The sequence below is a fragment of the Harpegnathos saltator genome, unplaced genomic scaffold (assembly GCF_003227715.2).
Source record: "Harpegnathos saltator strain DR-91 unplaced genomic scaffold, Hsal_v8.6 scaffold54, whole genome shotgun sequence".
NCBI classification, from domain to species: domain Eukaryota; kingdom Metazoa; phylum Arthropoda; class Insecta; order Hymenoptera; family Formicidae; genus Harpegnathos; species Harpegnathos saltator.
This window is the reverse complement of record NW_020230360.1, coordinates 1,732,395-1,746,165: the sequence shown is the minus strand read 5'-3', so window position 1 is coordinate 1,746,165 and position 13,771 is coordinate 1,732,395. Positions and strand designations below refer to the sequence as shown.

At 41.1% G+C, this 13,771-nt stretch overlaps 1 protein-coding gene and 1 long non-coding RNA gene across 2 annotated transcripts; both read right to left on the bottom strand.

Moving 5' to 3' along the window:
- Positions 1-16: 16 nt before the first annotated feature.
- RecQ4 (RecQ4 helicase) lies at positions 17-11,789 on the bottom strand. Its single transcript, XM_011140952.3, has 7 exons — positions 11,438-11,789; positions 6,617-9,826; positions 5,930-6,217; positions 5,494-5,829; positions 3,749-3,911; positions 2,732-3,054; positions 17-571 (listed from the first exon to the last, which is right to left on the bottom strand). Exons 1-7 carry the CDS (start codon positions 11,546-11,548, stop codon positions 341-343), a joined length of 4,662 nt encoding a protein of 1,553 aa, XP_011139254.1. The 5' UTR covers positions 11,549-11,789; the 3' UTR covers positions 17-340.
- Positions 11,790-13,123: 1,334 nt separating this feature from the next.
- On the bottom strand, positions 13,124-13,493 carry LOC105183084 (uncharacterized). Its single transcript, XR_003113623.1, has 2 exons — positions 13,316-13,493; positions 13,124-13,227 (listed from the first exon to the last, which is right to left on the bottom strand). It is a non-coding gene; the product is annotated as an uncharacterized LOC105183084 (long non-coding RNA).
- Positions 13,494-13,771: the final 278 nt, after the last annotated feature.

Genomic DNA, 13,771 nt, shown 5'->3' with positions numbered 1-13,771 from the left:
AGCATGATTGTAAAATGCGAACACCACGCTTCTTCCTTGACGGTCGCCGAACAATTACAAAATGACTGTTATATGAGGCCTAGTCGATCATTCCGTATGAACAACCTCGTGTTACGGTCATCCTACCGTTGATCGACCTTCAAGGGAGAAGTCCGGATCTCTCTGCAAGCACATTCCAGCGGCCCGAAGTCTTCTTTCACACAAACCCTTTCACGGCGAGGGACCAGAAGCCTTAAAAAATTGCGCGTATTTAACCGACAAGGTTTACTGAATGTAAGCTGCGAGAAGAATTGTATTTTCTTATGACTGTTGTTATCGTTATTTCACCCCGGTCTTGCTATCATCGCAGCGCCAGGATCTCCTTGGCGGCGATTCTGCAAATCCCGTTGAAGTTCGCGGCGAGATGTGCCCGCCAGAAACGACACCTGCCCCAGATCATCGCAGGGTAGTTCGGACTTTGTATCCCGTGAAAGATGCGAGCCACGGCGCGACCGGTGAACTTGGTGTCTCTGTAGCACAGGACCAAGCTGCGCACGTCGGCGGCGATCTGGTGCTCGTTTGGCACTTTGTCCTGCGGATAGAGAGAAATCTTGGACTTGCTCGAATAGATGCAGGCAGTCGGTTAACCGTTGCACGAAGTCTTGCGATAAATTCGACTGGGCGCAAGAATCACAAAGTGTGTTGGTAAAACAAGAAGTCGGGCTTAGTGTAAATTACGAGGTCTCTTACAAAAGCATTTCGCTCGCGACTTTGTACCCCTCTCCATGCCGGAAGACACAAATGCTAATTCAATGTGATGCAACAGTCCATGATGTAACAAGTAATGCGAGTTGGCAATAAGCTTGTAGTTCGTTTCTTAAGATGGTCTCAAGTTCATTTGTAGATTGTAGATGCTGTACGGATTGTTTGATCGACTACATCATCTGAAGAGATGAACTTAAAAAGATCTAAACACTTAGACGGTCGCACTTGTGTCAGAAAAAGTTCGACTGTCGTTGATAAATTTCAAGAGCTCGTTTAGATGATATCTGAAGAAACGTGCAGTCTTTTTGTACGTTAGTACATAACTGGCTTTATATAGCTCCTATGATATCGCAATTGTATAAATTGTTATCACGAAGAAATATTTCCTCATAAAATGATAATTATGATGGCAGGATGGAGCTATGTATATACATGACAGCGGCCGTCAAAACATTAAAACGAAAGATAGAACGAAACAAATTGCAAACAGAGTTGCAAACTACAATACACAATCGAAAGGTTACAAATAAAGATATATAAGATGTCTACGTACACTTGATAAAATAAGTTATGTCATATGTCTACATTATACAGGGTGTATAAAAAATATCGGCGAAATATCTCGAAAACTATTATAAAGTATTTTAGAAAAAAAATGTTTCAGACAAAAGTTGTATGGTTTCAAGTGGGACATGAAACAACTATATTATTTTGTTTACAGATGGAGCCGGATAAAGAGGCGCTACTCTTACTGAAATATTCACAACTGATCATCTCACTTTTCTTAAATAGAAACTCCAATTTTTTTTTTACCAATTAATTTGAACAACTTTCGTGTGTGAAACATTTTTTTATTTGCTTAATATTTTTTTCAGATATTTAAGGAGAACTTGGTAATTTTTTCAATATTTAATTTACGATATCTCGGTAACTATTTATCGAAAGAAAAAGTGGCACTAGACTTTTTTTACTCCATTTGGTCTCAAAATTATGTTGTTACAATAATGCCCTAATTTTTGTTAACTTGATTATTTTGAAATTTCCAAAAGTCAACAAGTTAATAAAAGTTAGGACACTATTTTAACGGCATATTCTTGAAACCAAAGTAAAATAAAAAAGTTTCGTATCACATTTCTTCCGACAAATAGTTACAGATATTAAAAAAGTTGCTAAATTTTATCTAAATATCTAAAAAAAAATATTAAGCAAATAAGAAAAAGTCCAAAACAATTGTTTAAAATAATTATTAGAAAAAGATGATATAAAAAAATTCCATTTAAGAAAAGTAATGATCAGTGAATATCTTGAAAGTGGCGGCATCTGTAAATAAAATGATATAGTTGTTTTATGTTCCTCTTGAAGTCACAACTTTTGTCTGAAATATTTTTTTCTAAAATATTTTGTTTTTGAGATATTTAGCCATCCCGGTACTTTTTATACACTCTATATAGTAAAACAAAAGAGAAATAAATTAGAGAAATGTATTGTTACAAACAACCGATCATAGCTTTCGATCTTTCTCGATGTTAAGAAACGCAATATTAATTCGATAATCCATGCTATAAACGTGTTTAAATAAAGAAATTAAATGCGAGAGATTTGCATCAAACTTAAGTTATGCTTGACATCAATCTCTGGCCGTTAACTTTTTACCGACTATTGTATCATGGATTATTGCATCGCATCGAGTCAACATTGGTTTTTCAACATCGAGAAGAATTCAAAGTCGCGGTCGAAACGTTTCGTCAAATACTTCGCAAACAATTTACTATGCCTGATTTCTTGTTTTGCCGATACGAACTTTTATCACTTGTTTTATTGTATCTTCACTTGACGTTCAGCTCTTGTAAGTCTTTAAATAAAAATTCATAACTTTTTTTTGATAAAGAATAGATAAAAGAATGGACTATGACACCGGTCTTGTTGTGCATTGATGTACCAGCCCAGTCGAACTCGCCATTGAGTATCTTCCTATCAAGAACTGCACCTGAAAACTGATATCGACGTTATCCAGAGGAGAGTCCGATTGAAAATACTTTCGGATAGTGTCTTTGAGCTCTTCTGACTTCTTCGCTACGTCCTCATCCAAGACCAAACAGTACTTGATCGATGACACGCTGATTCTACTGAGCGCGCTGGATATGATCTCGAGCTGGCGCAGGCACGAGGATTCCTGAGACCGAGTGCGCGCGATCAGCGCGTCCAGCGCCTCGTCCAGTTCGACGTCGGAGAGATCGCCCGGCGCTTTCACTCGTAGGCCGAGTTTGTCATAATGTACTGATATAGCCGAGCGCTTCATCTTTCCGTCAGCTACAAGGCATATCCAGTCATGTGAATGAAACAAATTCCCAAGAGAGCAAGTTCACATATAAAAATCATAACAAATCGCAGACACTGTGCGCGGGTCTTGCGCTGTGATGATAAAACAAGCCAAAAGCATCGTTTTTAGTCGAATTAGTCCAGGCGAACGATAAAAGTCCAGACTTTCGAGCTCTTCTCTGAACTCTTATCAGTGATAAGACAAATGTTGCGTTTACGTTTTTGCAATTTATCTCGATTATATTGCTCGAGCGCAGAAATTGAGATTTTGCTTCGTTTTATCATTGCACTGCAAAACCCATTATTTTGTGGTTGACTGTTGAAACTCCTGATGTTTCGCCACGGTCATCCTTAAAAAATTCTCAAAATACGTTGACGTAAAAAGGTATATCTATAAAATGATTTACAAACGATTTGCAAAATAGCCTGAACACTTTCCTTTTGCTCTGACCAACAAAGACCAATTATGAAGTTAACATGACGTGAAACCTATTTTTTTAATCTACCTTTTTGCATGATCCTGTCACGTAAATCTTAGGCTCGTTCGTATCATTTTCTGAACTTATCTTTTTAATTCAAAGTATCTTGCAAGAATTTTTAGACTGTATTTCTTCGCTTATGACATTCTTTCATCAAGAAAGCAAGAAGACCCGTAGAAGCGAGATTTCACGGACACTCTTCTCACCTCCTGCCGCCCATTCCAGATCCTTAAGGTGGCTCTTCACGACACCGCTGTCCCAGCCGATGGCCGATGCAACGTCGATCACTGGGAACTCTATGACGTTACTGTCCTCGTGTGTGATCCTCTTCTGCATATCCAGCGCTATCGCCATCGCGAGCGGCGGAGACTAAAACAAAATCCGTTTTGTCAGGCGAAATTCTTTGCGGAATGTGTCTTATCTAAGCACGACGATCGTTCGATCAGTCATGGCAATTTCATAACGATTAACGGGTTTTGTGATAACTGACTAAATTGAGTAGCAGCGTTCCTCTGTTTTAGCACGCTGACCACCACGCTGACTTCTACTGATTATTCCAATGTTCAACTCGAGTCTGACTCACCAAATATGCGACGAATGGATATAGAATTCGCAACGTATATAGGATGAGGAATCTAACTTAGGCCACCTGAATAAGTTTGAAAATATGCAAGAAAGAAAAAATGTTAAAGACAGAAGTTATAGGATTTTAAGTGTCGCATCACATAGTAATATTAGTGTAGACCTTGAACAGCGTCATCAAGGTTACGGAAAGGTCACTTTGAATTTTTTAATGGAAACTCTTATTTTTTTTTATATTATCCTTTTCTACCAATTAATTTGAAGTTTTGTTTGAAACATTTTTTCACTTGTCTAATATTTTTCGAAATATTCAAAGAAAATTTGGCAATTTTTCCAAGATTTAGCTTACGAAATCTTGGTAACTATTTGTCGGAAGAAACAATGAGGGGGAAGGGGAGTACTAGATCTTTTTACTCCACTTGATCTCAAGAATATGTTGTTACAATAATATCCTAATTTTTGTTAGATAACCTTTGGGAATTTCAAAATCAAATTAACAAAAGTTAGGGCAACAGCATATTCTTGAGACCAAATAGAGTAAAAAAGTCTAGTACCACTTTTTCTTCCGATAAATAGTTATAGTATTCCGAGATATCGTAAGCCAAATGTTGAAAAAATTAGTCTTCAAAGTTTTCCTTAAATATTCCAAAAAATATTAGGCAAATAAAAAATATTTCAGACAAAAGTTATCTAAATTAATTGCCGGAAAAAGATTATATAATAAAAATGAGTTCCTATTTAAAAAATTCAAGGCGACCTCCAAGTTTTTCTTAAATAGCTAAATAAATATTAGCCAAATAAAAAAATATTTGACAAAAGTTGTCTAAATTAATTGGTAGAAAAAGATAATGAAAAATGGAAGTTTCCATTAAAACAATTCAAAGTGACCTTTCTGTAACCCTAATGACGCTGTTCAAGGTCATACTAATATTGCTACATGATGTTACTTAAAATCCTACAACTTCTGCATTTAACATTTTTTTCTATCTTGCATATTTTCAAAGTTATTTAGGTGGCTTGTTTTAGGTATTTCATCCTGTATGTTTGTTGGTTCGTTCCATTGTTTCTTCATCGACTGCATATTTAATTTGTCGTGTGCACTCAACCATGTTTTATATATAAGTCAGTAAGAAGCAATATACACGATTATGTTCATCACACTGATGGCCATGACAGTAAACGTGTCAACGAATGGCTGCGTTCAGAAAACACAACGGCTGAATAATCCGTCAACGTTATCAGTCTAAACATAAGGATGTAACAGTAAAGATGACCAACGGTCACTAATTGCTCACTGAAAGCTTTGTCTTCTGAACGCAGTCAATGTATCTACTACAGTATCTGGCGGTCATCTCGAACGAAATCTTACAGATTGCGCCGCTTGTTTCAGAGCTTGCGGCCCGTTGTAGCTCGAGATGCGGGCCCGTACGTACACGGATGAGAGTACAGTAATAAATTTCCTCGGATGCAGCTCCAGATAGCACAGCAACGTTGAGATTATCTCTTCCGTGATGTCGAGGGCTTGAACGGTCTCGTCGATCGAGAGGGCGACCTCGTGACCGGGGCATCTTCGGCCCGAGTCCTTTGCGTTTATTTTCGCGCAGGAGCAGGGAATGAAAATTCTCTGCAGCAGATGTCTGATCGTATGCCTGTCGATGCCGTTTGCATGTATGTGTCTGCGTAATTCCCACTTGTCACTGTCCTCCTGTTTAAAAAGAACGGGTCAAGTTAGGCGAAGTGTCGATCGAGTTAGTCGCAGGTCTCGAGGAGGACTTCAGCGATTGAAGTCGGATATGATACGGTACCATCGGGTTTAAAAACAGGTGACAGTGCGCCGGGAGACCGTCTCTCCCGGCACGACCAACTTCCTGCACGTAGCTCTCGAAGGTGCTCGGCATATTGTAATGAATGACGGCACGAATGTTCGCTTTATTGATGCCCATCCCGAACGCCACGGTGGCGACCACGATCTTGATCTTCCCACTCATGAACTCCTTTTGCACGACCTTGCGTCGGAGCGCCGTCATACCGGCGTGGTAGGCTTCGGCTATCGTGGACATCTTTGCATTTGGTTTCTCAGAATTCCGCGAATCCTACAACGGTACGTGTGAACAGTTTTAATATCATAAAATCTTTTAAATCATTGTTATGTAAGGTGTCACTGTGTTGATGAAAGGTTCTACGTGGAAATAATATGACGAAAATGTAAAATAATATTTTCTTATGCAATTCTCTCTTGGTTCTTCAGTAAACCGGTATTGAAAATTCATCGGATAAGTGTGCGCTTGACTTAATGGATATTTTGACTTAACGAATCTTGCTGTGGATGTCTCAATTACAAAATATTATTCTACATTTTCAACTAATTTCTTCGTCACCTAAAAACAGCGGTTCTCGGTGTATCCAACAGTCCAACAGTGATATTCTGCATATTGTATTTCTCACCTGTATTATATTATATAATATTTACCTGTAATTCCTGTAATATTTACCTGTAGGGACACTCTTAACAAGCCTGCGATTCTCGCACACTCTTCCCTGCGGGTGCAGTAGACTATCACAGAATCGCACTCCTGGAACCTCTCGCTCCTCAGCAATGCTATCAGGCCATGGTCCTTGTTCCCATCCTTTGAGACTGTTAGGACGAGATTCCTGGGCATCGGCACGTCCGATATAACACCGGCCATACCGTCAGGCAGGTCCAAGTGATTCACTATACTCTCGGCCGTCGCTCGCGTGGCGGTCGCCGTGAGCCCCAGCACTGTCTTCACGCCCAGCTTCTCCTTCAGCACTCGGCAGAGCATCAGGTAGGACGGCCGAAAATTATGCGACCACTGGGAGATGCAGTGGGCCTCGTCGATGCAGGCAAACGCGATTGGCGGCAGTTGCCTGAGCAGCGCACCGAAGCCAGTGGACTTCTCGCCGGCTACCACCGCTTCCGGCGACACCAGCAGGATGTTTACCTTGCCGTCCTTCACCGCCTGCATCACTTGCTCCCTCACTTTCGGACTTTGGCCGGTGTGCAAGCACGCGGCCGACAGAAAGAGAGGCACGCCTGTTACTTGGTCGTCCATCAGGGAGACCAACGGCGAGATCACGAGAGTGATGCAGCGCGAATGTTGAGAATACAAATAGGCCGGCAATTGGTAGCACAGGGACTTCCCGGAGCCCGTCGACAGCGTCACCAGGGTGGACCGGCCAGACAGCACTCTCATCACCGCCTTCTCTTGGCCGGCTCTGAAGCTCTCATGGCCGAACAAGCGTAGCGCCTCGAAAACTTCCGTTGGGGTCTCGACGAGGCCACCGTCTTGGTTCGTGGGATACAACGGGTTCACCACTTCCATCAGAGGTGGTAATAGTCGCGACAACAGTTCCTTTGGTATTTTGTGCCCGAGTATGGGCGTAGCCTTCTCCTCAACCGGGTCCGCGAAGTCATCACTGAATAGTTTCGCCATGACCTCTTCCACCGTTTCTTCCTCTCTTTTCCCCTTTTCTTCTTCTTTATGTTGAGGATCTGAGGCCTTCTCAGTGGAAAACGACGGTCTCTGGGGCAGCCGATCGATCCTGTGACTGTGAGCGACGATGGCGCCTTGGCTCGCCATCTTCTCGGCCTCCTGAAGAGTCGGGAAGTTCGACGACTCGTCGATCTCCTCCAAAGGCAGCAGAGCTTCGCCCTTGGAGACCGTGCAGTTCCTAGCGAAGTGGCCCGACTCTCCGCACTTGAAACACGTCATACCGTTCTTGTCCATCAGGTCAGCCGCATCCAGGTTACTCTCGCTGGACGCCAGGTCCTTCTTCCTCTGTTTCCACTGATTCTTCTTGTACTTGGAGAAATTGAAGTTCTTCTTGCCCCTGACGAACACTTTCTTCTTCAGGTTGATCCTAACGAAGTTATCATTCATCGTGCCAGTGGCCATTTTCTTCTCCAGCTTCTCTTTGTCAGTCAGCTTCGTCTTCGTTCTCGCAAGTACGGGTACGTCCTTCTCGGACTCGGCGGCGGAAACGGACTCGGAACATTGCGCGATCAGATCTCCACTCGTCGTTGGGTTCATCGCGAAGCGCGGCACCGCCTCGATCGTTTCCACGCCGTAAATAGGGACCGTCCCGGCCTTCGAACCCGAATTCCGTTCTTCGTCATCTTCCTGCAAGTTCGCTCGCGTCTTGGCAGACCTCCTCATGTTGGCTGTCTCTGCGTTGCTCGTTGCTTTCTTCTTGCTCCGTTGGCCTGCAGGTTTCTTTACCGAACGTGTCCCCGTGGCGCTCTTTTTCGTCTTCGTCTTCGCCTTTCTACTTTTCTTACTCTGCTCCACGTAATCAGGATCGGAATCGTCGTTGACTGGAACTTGCTTCGCTCTTCGATGCGACGTTAGTTGCTTCGCCGGTTCGTCTACAAAAAAAGAAGAATCCTCTCGGCTCGCAGAGCCGGCCAACTCGGCAGCAGTATTCACCGTCTTTGAAGTGCACTTGGTCCGGTCGGTTTTGACCCAAGAAGTACTCTCGGTCGTCACTTTGTCTCTCAGAACAACATCCGACCCGACGCATGCAGACTCTCTGCAAACGTTCAAAGTCCTAGCAGATTCATTCGACGGTTCAAAGCTAGCATCAACATCAGGAGTCAACTTCAGCCCGTGAATATCGTCAGTTTTTGACTCACTATGCACCGGATTGACACTCGCGTGAATGTTAAGAGTCGACTCGAACGTATTGGCGTCGGTTGCTTCGCTGCGGCCGATTTCAACGCACAGTCGTTTCGCGGGGCGGCCTTCTTGATCGCTCAGGCGCTTCTTCAGGTTCCCGACACGTTTGTTCCTGCGCTCTTCCTCGGAATCACTGTTGCATATGAAGTCCTCCTCGTCGGAGAACTGCATCGGCGACGCTGCGGGATTCATCACGGTGGACGGTATGTCCTTCGGGGAGTGTATGCTAGATTCCATCGACTCCACGCCGGAGTCGCTATTGTTCGAGAGCCTCTGAGAGACGAACGCCGATATCTCCCGGTTACTGTCCCTCGCGCAGCGGTCCAGCCAACCTTGGTCCAGGTTACGGGTCACACCGGCCACGTGGCCGTCGACCAGTTGCTGAACCGCGTTGATGGAGTGCAGCATAGGTTTGCTCCCCTCAAACGTCACCTTCACTGGGTCGCCGAATATGAGCTTTGTCTCTGCAGCCACGCGGAGGTCATTCCTAACATCTGGAGCCTCTACGCGATCGACGCTCGACTGGCTGGAGCTCGTCTTCTCGGGCTTGGTTCTTATTTTAGTTGATGACAACAATTTCCGCGGATTTCGCTTGGTGAAGGAGGAGCTCTCGAACTTGTTCCTGGAGAGCTGAAAGGAGGACGATCTACCGATCAGCAGAGACTGCTTCTTCTTCGGCGCTTGTTCCTTGCTCTTGTTCAGGTGATCGCCCCAGACTCCCTTGACGTTCGCCGAGTCGGACTTTTCCACCAAGTTCTCGGCAGCCGCGGGCAATTTGTTGTGCGGATGTATGTTCTCCGCGTCTTTCGTGATCTTCTCCGGGCTCGGCTTCTTATCGTGTTTCTCGTCACCCGTCGGTTTCTGCGGGGACGCGTTTGAAACGTTGTCTCGCACATCATCGCAGAAAGTTATGTCTGTCAAAGTTTCTTCGAGTGCGCGCGTTTTCAACTTCCAGTACATTTTGTAAGATTCTTTAATAATTGCGTCAGCCTCTTTTATGTCATTCTGGAATGAAAGAGGAATATGAGATAAGGTAAGAGCACAGCACTACATTAATTATATAGTGTGTCCCATTTTAAATGAGCTAGGCAAAAATCTCGAAAAATATGAAAGATACTAAGAAACGTTTCAGACAAAAGTTGGATGGCTTCAAAGGGGACATAAGACAACTATATCATTTTGTTTACAGATGGGGCCACTTTCGAGATATTCACCGATCATTACTTTTCTTAAATGAAAACTCCAATTTTTTATTATATCATCCTTTTCTACCAATTATTTTGAACAACTTTTGTCTGGGACGTTTTTTTATTTGTCTAATGTTTTTTGAGATATTTAAAGAAAATTTGGTAACTTTTTCAATATTTAGCTTATCTCTGTAACTATTTGTCTGAAAGAAAAATAATATTAGACTTTTTTACTCTATTTGGCCTCAAGAATATGCTGTCAATACGTCGTATTACTATATTGTTACAATAGCGCTCCGACTTTTGTTAATTTGATGATTTTGAAATTTCCAAAAATCGATATGTTAACAAAAATTAGAGCACTATTGTAATTATATATTCTTGAGACTAAATAGAGTAAAAAGGTCTAATACCACTTTTTCTTCTGACAAATAATTAGCGAGATATTGTAAGTTAAATATCGAAAAATTTATCAAGTTTTTCTTAAATATTAGGCAACTAAAAAAAATGTTTCAGGCTGTTGTTCAAATTAATTGGCAGAAAAGAATAATATAATAAAAGATAGGGATTTTCATTCAAGAAAAGTAATGATCAGTGAATATCTTGAAAGTGGCGCCATCTGTAAACAAAATGACATAGTTGTTTCATGTCCCCTTTGAAATCATACTTTTGTCTGAAACGTTTCTTTCATATTTTTTGAAATTTCTGCCTAGCTCATTTAAAATGGGACAACCTATATATTGTATTGATAATATGATCGTTTTTACAGATATGGATGGTAACACATTACTTGTAAAATCTTTATTTTTTTCAGTAATAATTTGGTAATAATGATGCCTTTTTACCATTAGTAATTGTAATAATATTGTAATTATATCTTTGGGTAATGAATATATTATTGTTACTTACAATAATTGTTACTTTGAGCAGTATAAAATACATAAAGTGGACAGCAGAGCATCATAAAAGAATCTTCAGAACTTGGCAAAAGAAATAACACATTGTAACAACTTGTTACTTCTTGAATAATGATAACAGCAATGAATTATTTTTCAGAATGCATAAAAAAGTAAAGATATTGGATCAATTTCTTCAATGGGTAATGAGTGACTCTACCATTACTCATTAAACATTGAAAGAATTAACTCCTTATCTTTGCTGTATTACTATTCAATTGTTACCCAAAAGTAACTTCTCTGACCCTGTTTCTGTTAGCTTTTGCTATCATGACAGCCATATGTACAAAGTTCTTCACGACGCACGAATGACAGAGCCATATCTTTATTGCATAAAGTTAAGATCAAATATATGATCAAGTGTATGATTTATCCAACAAGCGGGCCATATTGCAGCAAATATAAAAGGCAAGGCAAATAACTTCAGTCAACGCGAAGTTAGTCGATGAACGTGAGAACGCGAGGCGACTCACCTTGTTAGGCTTGCGTCCGTACTTTTCCATAAAATCGCTCTCCCATAATTTAACACGAAGCTTGTTCTTCAAGTACTTGGTCTTGAAAACGGGATTCTCGAGAAACTCCATGTTCGTCGTGAGAGATGAATCTTTAATGACCAAGCGGGATATTTAACGCAGACGGCGTGCACATTTGAGGTTAGTTCGTCCGAGATGCTCCCGCGTAAACACGCAACCGTTGAGTCAGCATGAATGCACCGTAGCATTTGAGACTCGTTTCTCATAACTTCAGCACATTATATACTTTCTGCATTTTGGAGCAGATAAATATAGGCCTGTTCGTTTTGTCTGCACTGCTGAACTGGTGCAACAGGTTGAAGTGAGAAAACCTATGTTTGTCTCATTTTAACTTAATGCACTAGTTCAGCAGTGCAGACAAAACGAACAGGCCTAAAGCCAACGGCACACGGTGCTTGTTTTCGTGCTGGATTGCTTGCTGGATGAAAATATTGCGTTCTAATTGGTGCATTTCCGAAGATGGATGGAAATGCACCAATCAAAACGCAGTATTTTCATCCAGCAAGCAATCCGGCACAAAAACAAGCACCGTGTGCCGTTGGCTTTATGTATTTGTCACTTGACGGGGCGGAGAAAAGAGGAAAAATTGTAAAGATGCGTGCAGAAAGTGCAGTTAAAAATTATGAAACGATGTTCATCTAACGATGAAGTACAGTTAAAAATTATGAAACGACGTTTATCTAACGATGAAGAAATCCACCTGCGGCATAATTCTTTAACTCGTTATTGGAGTTAACGACACTTTCGTTATCGTTGCGCAGCTTTTGTGTATCGTAGAAAAGCTGCGCAACGATAACGAAAGTGTCGTTAACTCCAATAACAAGTTAAAGAATCGCACCACTGATCCGTTATTGAATCGTATTATTCAAAAATATGTTTTCTGAGTCGCGCGCCACCGACGAAGTGATACTGAAGACTGTCAGCCCTGGATAAATTTTCGTAATGGCAAGGGAGCTCCGAGGGGCCCGGAGATAGTTGAAGATAATACTTACTATTTTACCCACGTAGCACATAATATTATGTAATATAGAAATATTACGTGCTATATGAGTAGCTATGCTGAAGATAACACGAATATTTATACCATATTACATTTCGATGACCAAGGCACAGATGTCTATACTATATTAGATTGCTAACTTCTCAAAAGAGCTGTGCCCCGCCCATTTTCCGGTTCGGCCATGAAGACCGCCAAGCATGGCGGCGGTGTGTGTTTGTAGTGTGTATGTGAATACCCGATGCGTATGTAGTAGTGCGTGGTAGTGCGTATGTGACACCTGATGTGTCTACTACTATTTATGTTAGTAAAACTGCAAATCTACAAACGAGATAATGCCGAATAAGTATTGTAAATTTCAAAAATACGAACAAGAAAGAATATCATCATTTAAAGATGTGTGTATTAATAAGGTGTTGCTAATCTAAGTGTTTGGTAAAGGTTAAAATTAAATTGAATATATACAGTTCAAAATATGTCAAAGTATTTGTATTAATATTTTTTACATACATATAAAGAATAAAATGCAGGAACAGTGTCACAAGCAGGAGCTCTCAGAGCTATTGATGGCACAGCCAAATTTTTTAATAGAACACTACTTATATTTGCTTTTTCCATGATATCTATAGGTAAAAAGTGAGCACTACAGATTACATGGTGTTTTTTTGGTGTAAAATTTCCTCCGATTGCACAAATCTATTTTTTTTAAATCTCTGGACGTTTTATCGGAAATCTGAAATATTAACAATGTTTAATTGCAAGATAACCCTCACATATTACAAACCTCGAACATTTATTATATATAAATGTATTCTACTTACTTAAATAAGTGATATCTTTTTTTATTCGTATTATTGCAATTAACAATGCAACATGTACTTGGCATTATCTCGTTTATATATTTGCAGTTTTACTAATATAAATAGCAGTAGATACGACACATCAGTGTAGACACATCAGGTATCACATACTTACAGTACAGCACTACTACACACGCATCGGATACTCACGTACGCACTACAAACACACACCGCCGCCATGTTTTGGCGGTCTTCATGGCCGAACCGGAAAATAGGCGGGACACAGCTCTTGTATAGGTCAAAGATCGAAGTTAGCAATCTAGTATAGTATAGACATCTGTGGTAACCGTTGTGTTTTCTGAACGCAGCCATTGATTGGCATACATACGCGAAGCAATCCTAGAAATATTCTATTAACCAATCAACCTATTCGAAAAGATTTTCGTACGACAAATGTAATGTTAGCCTAACAGCCTT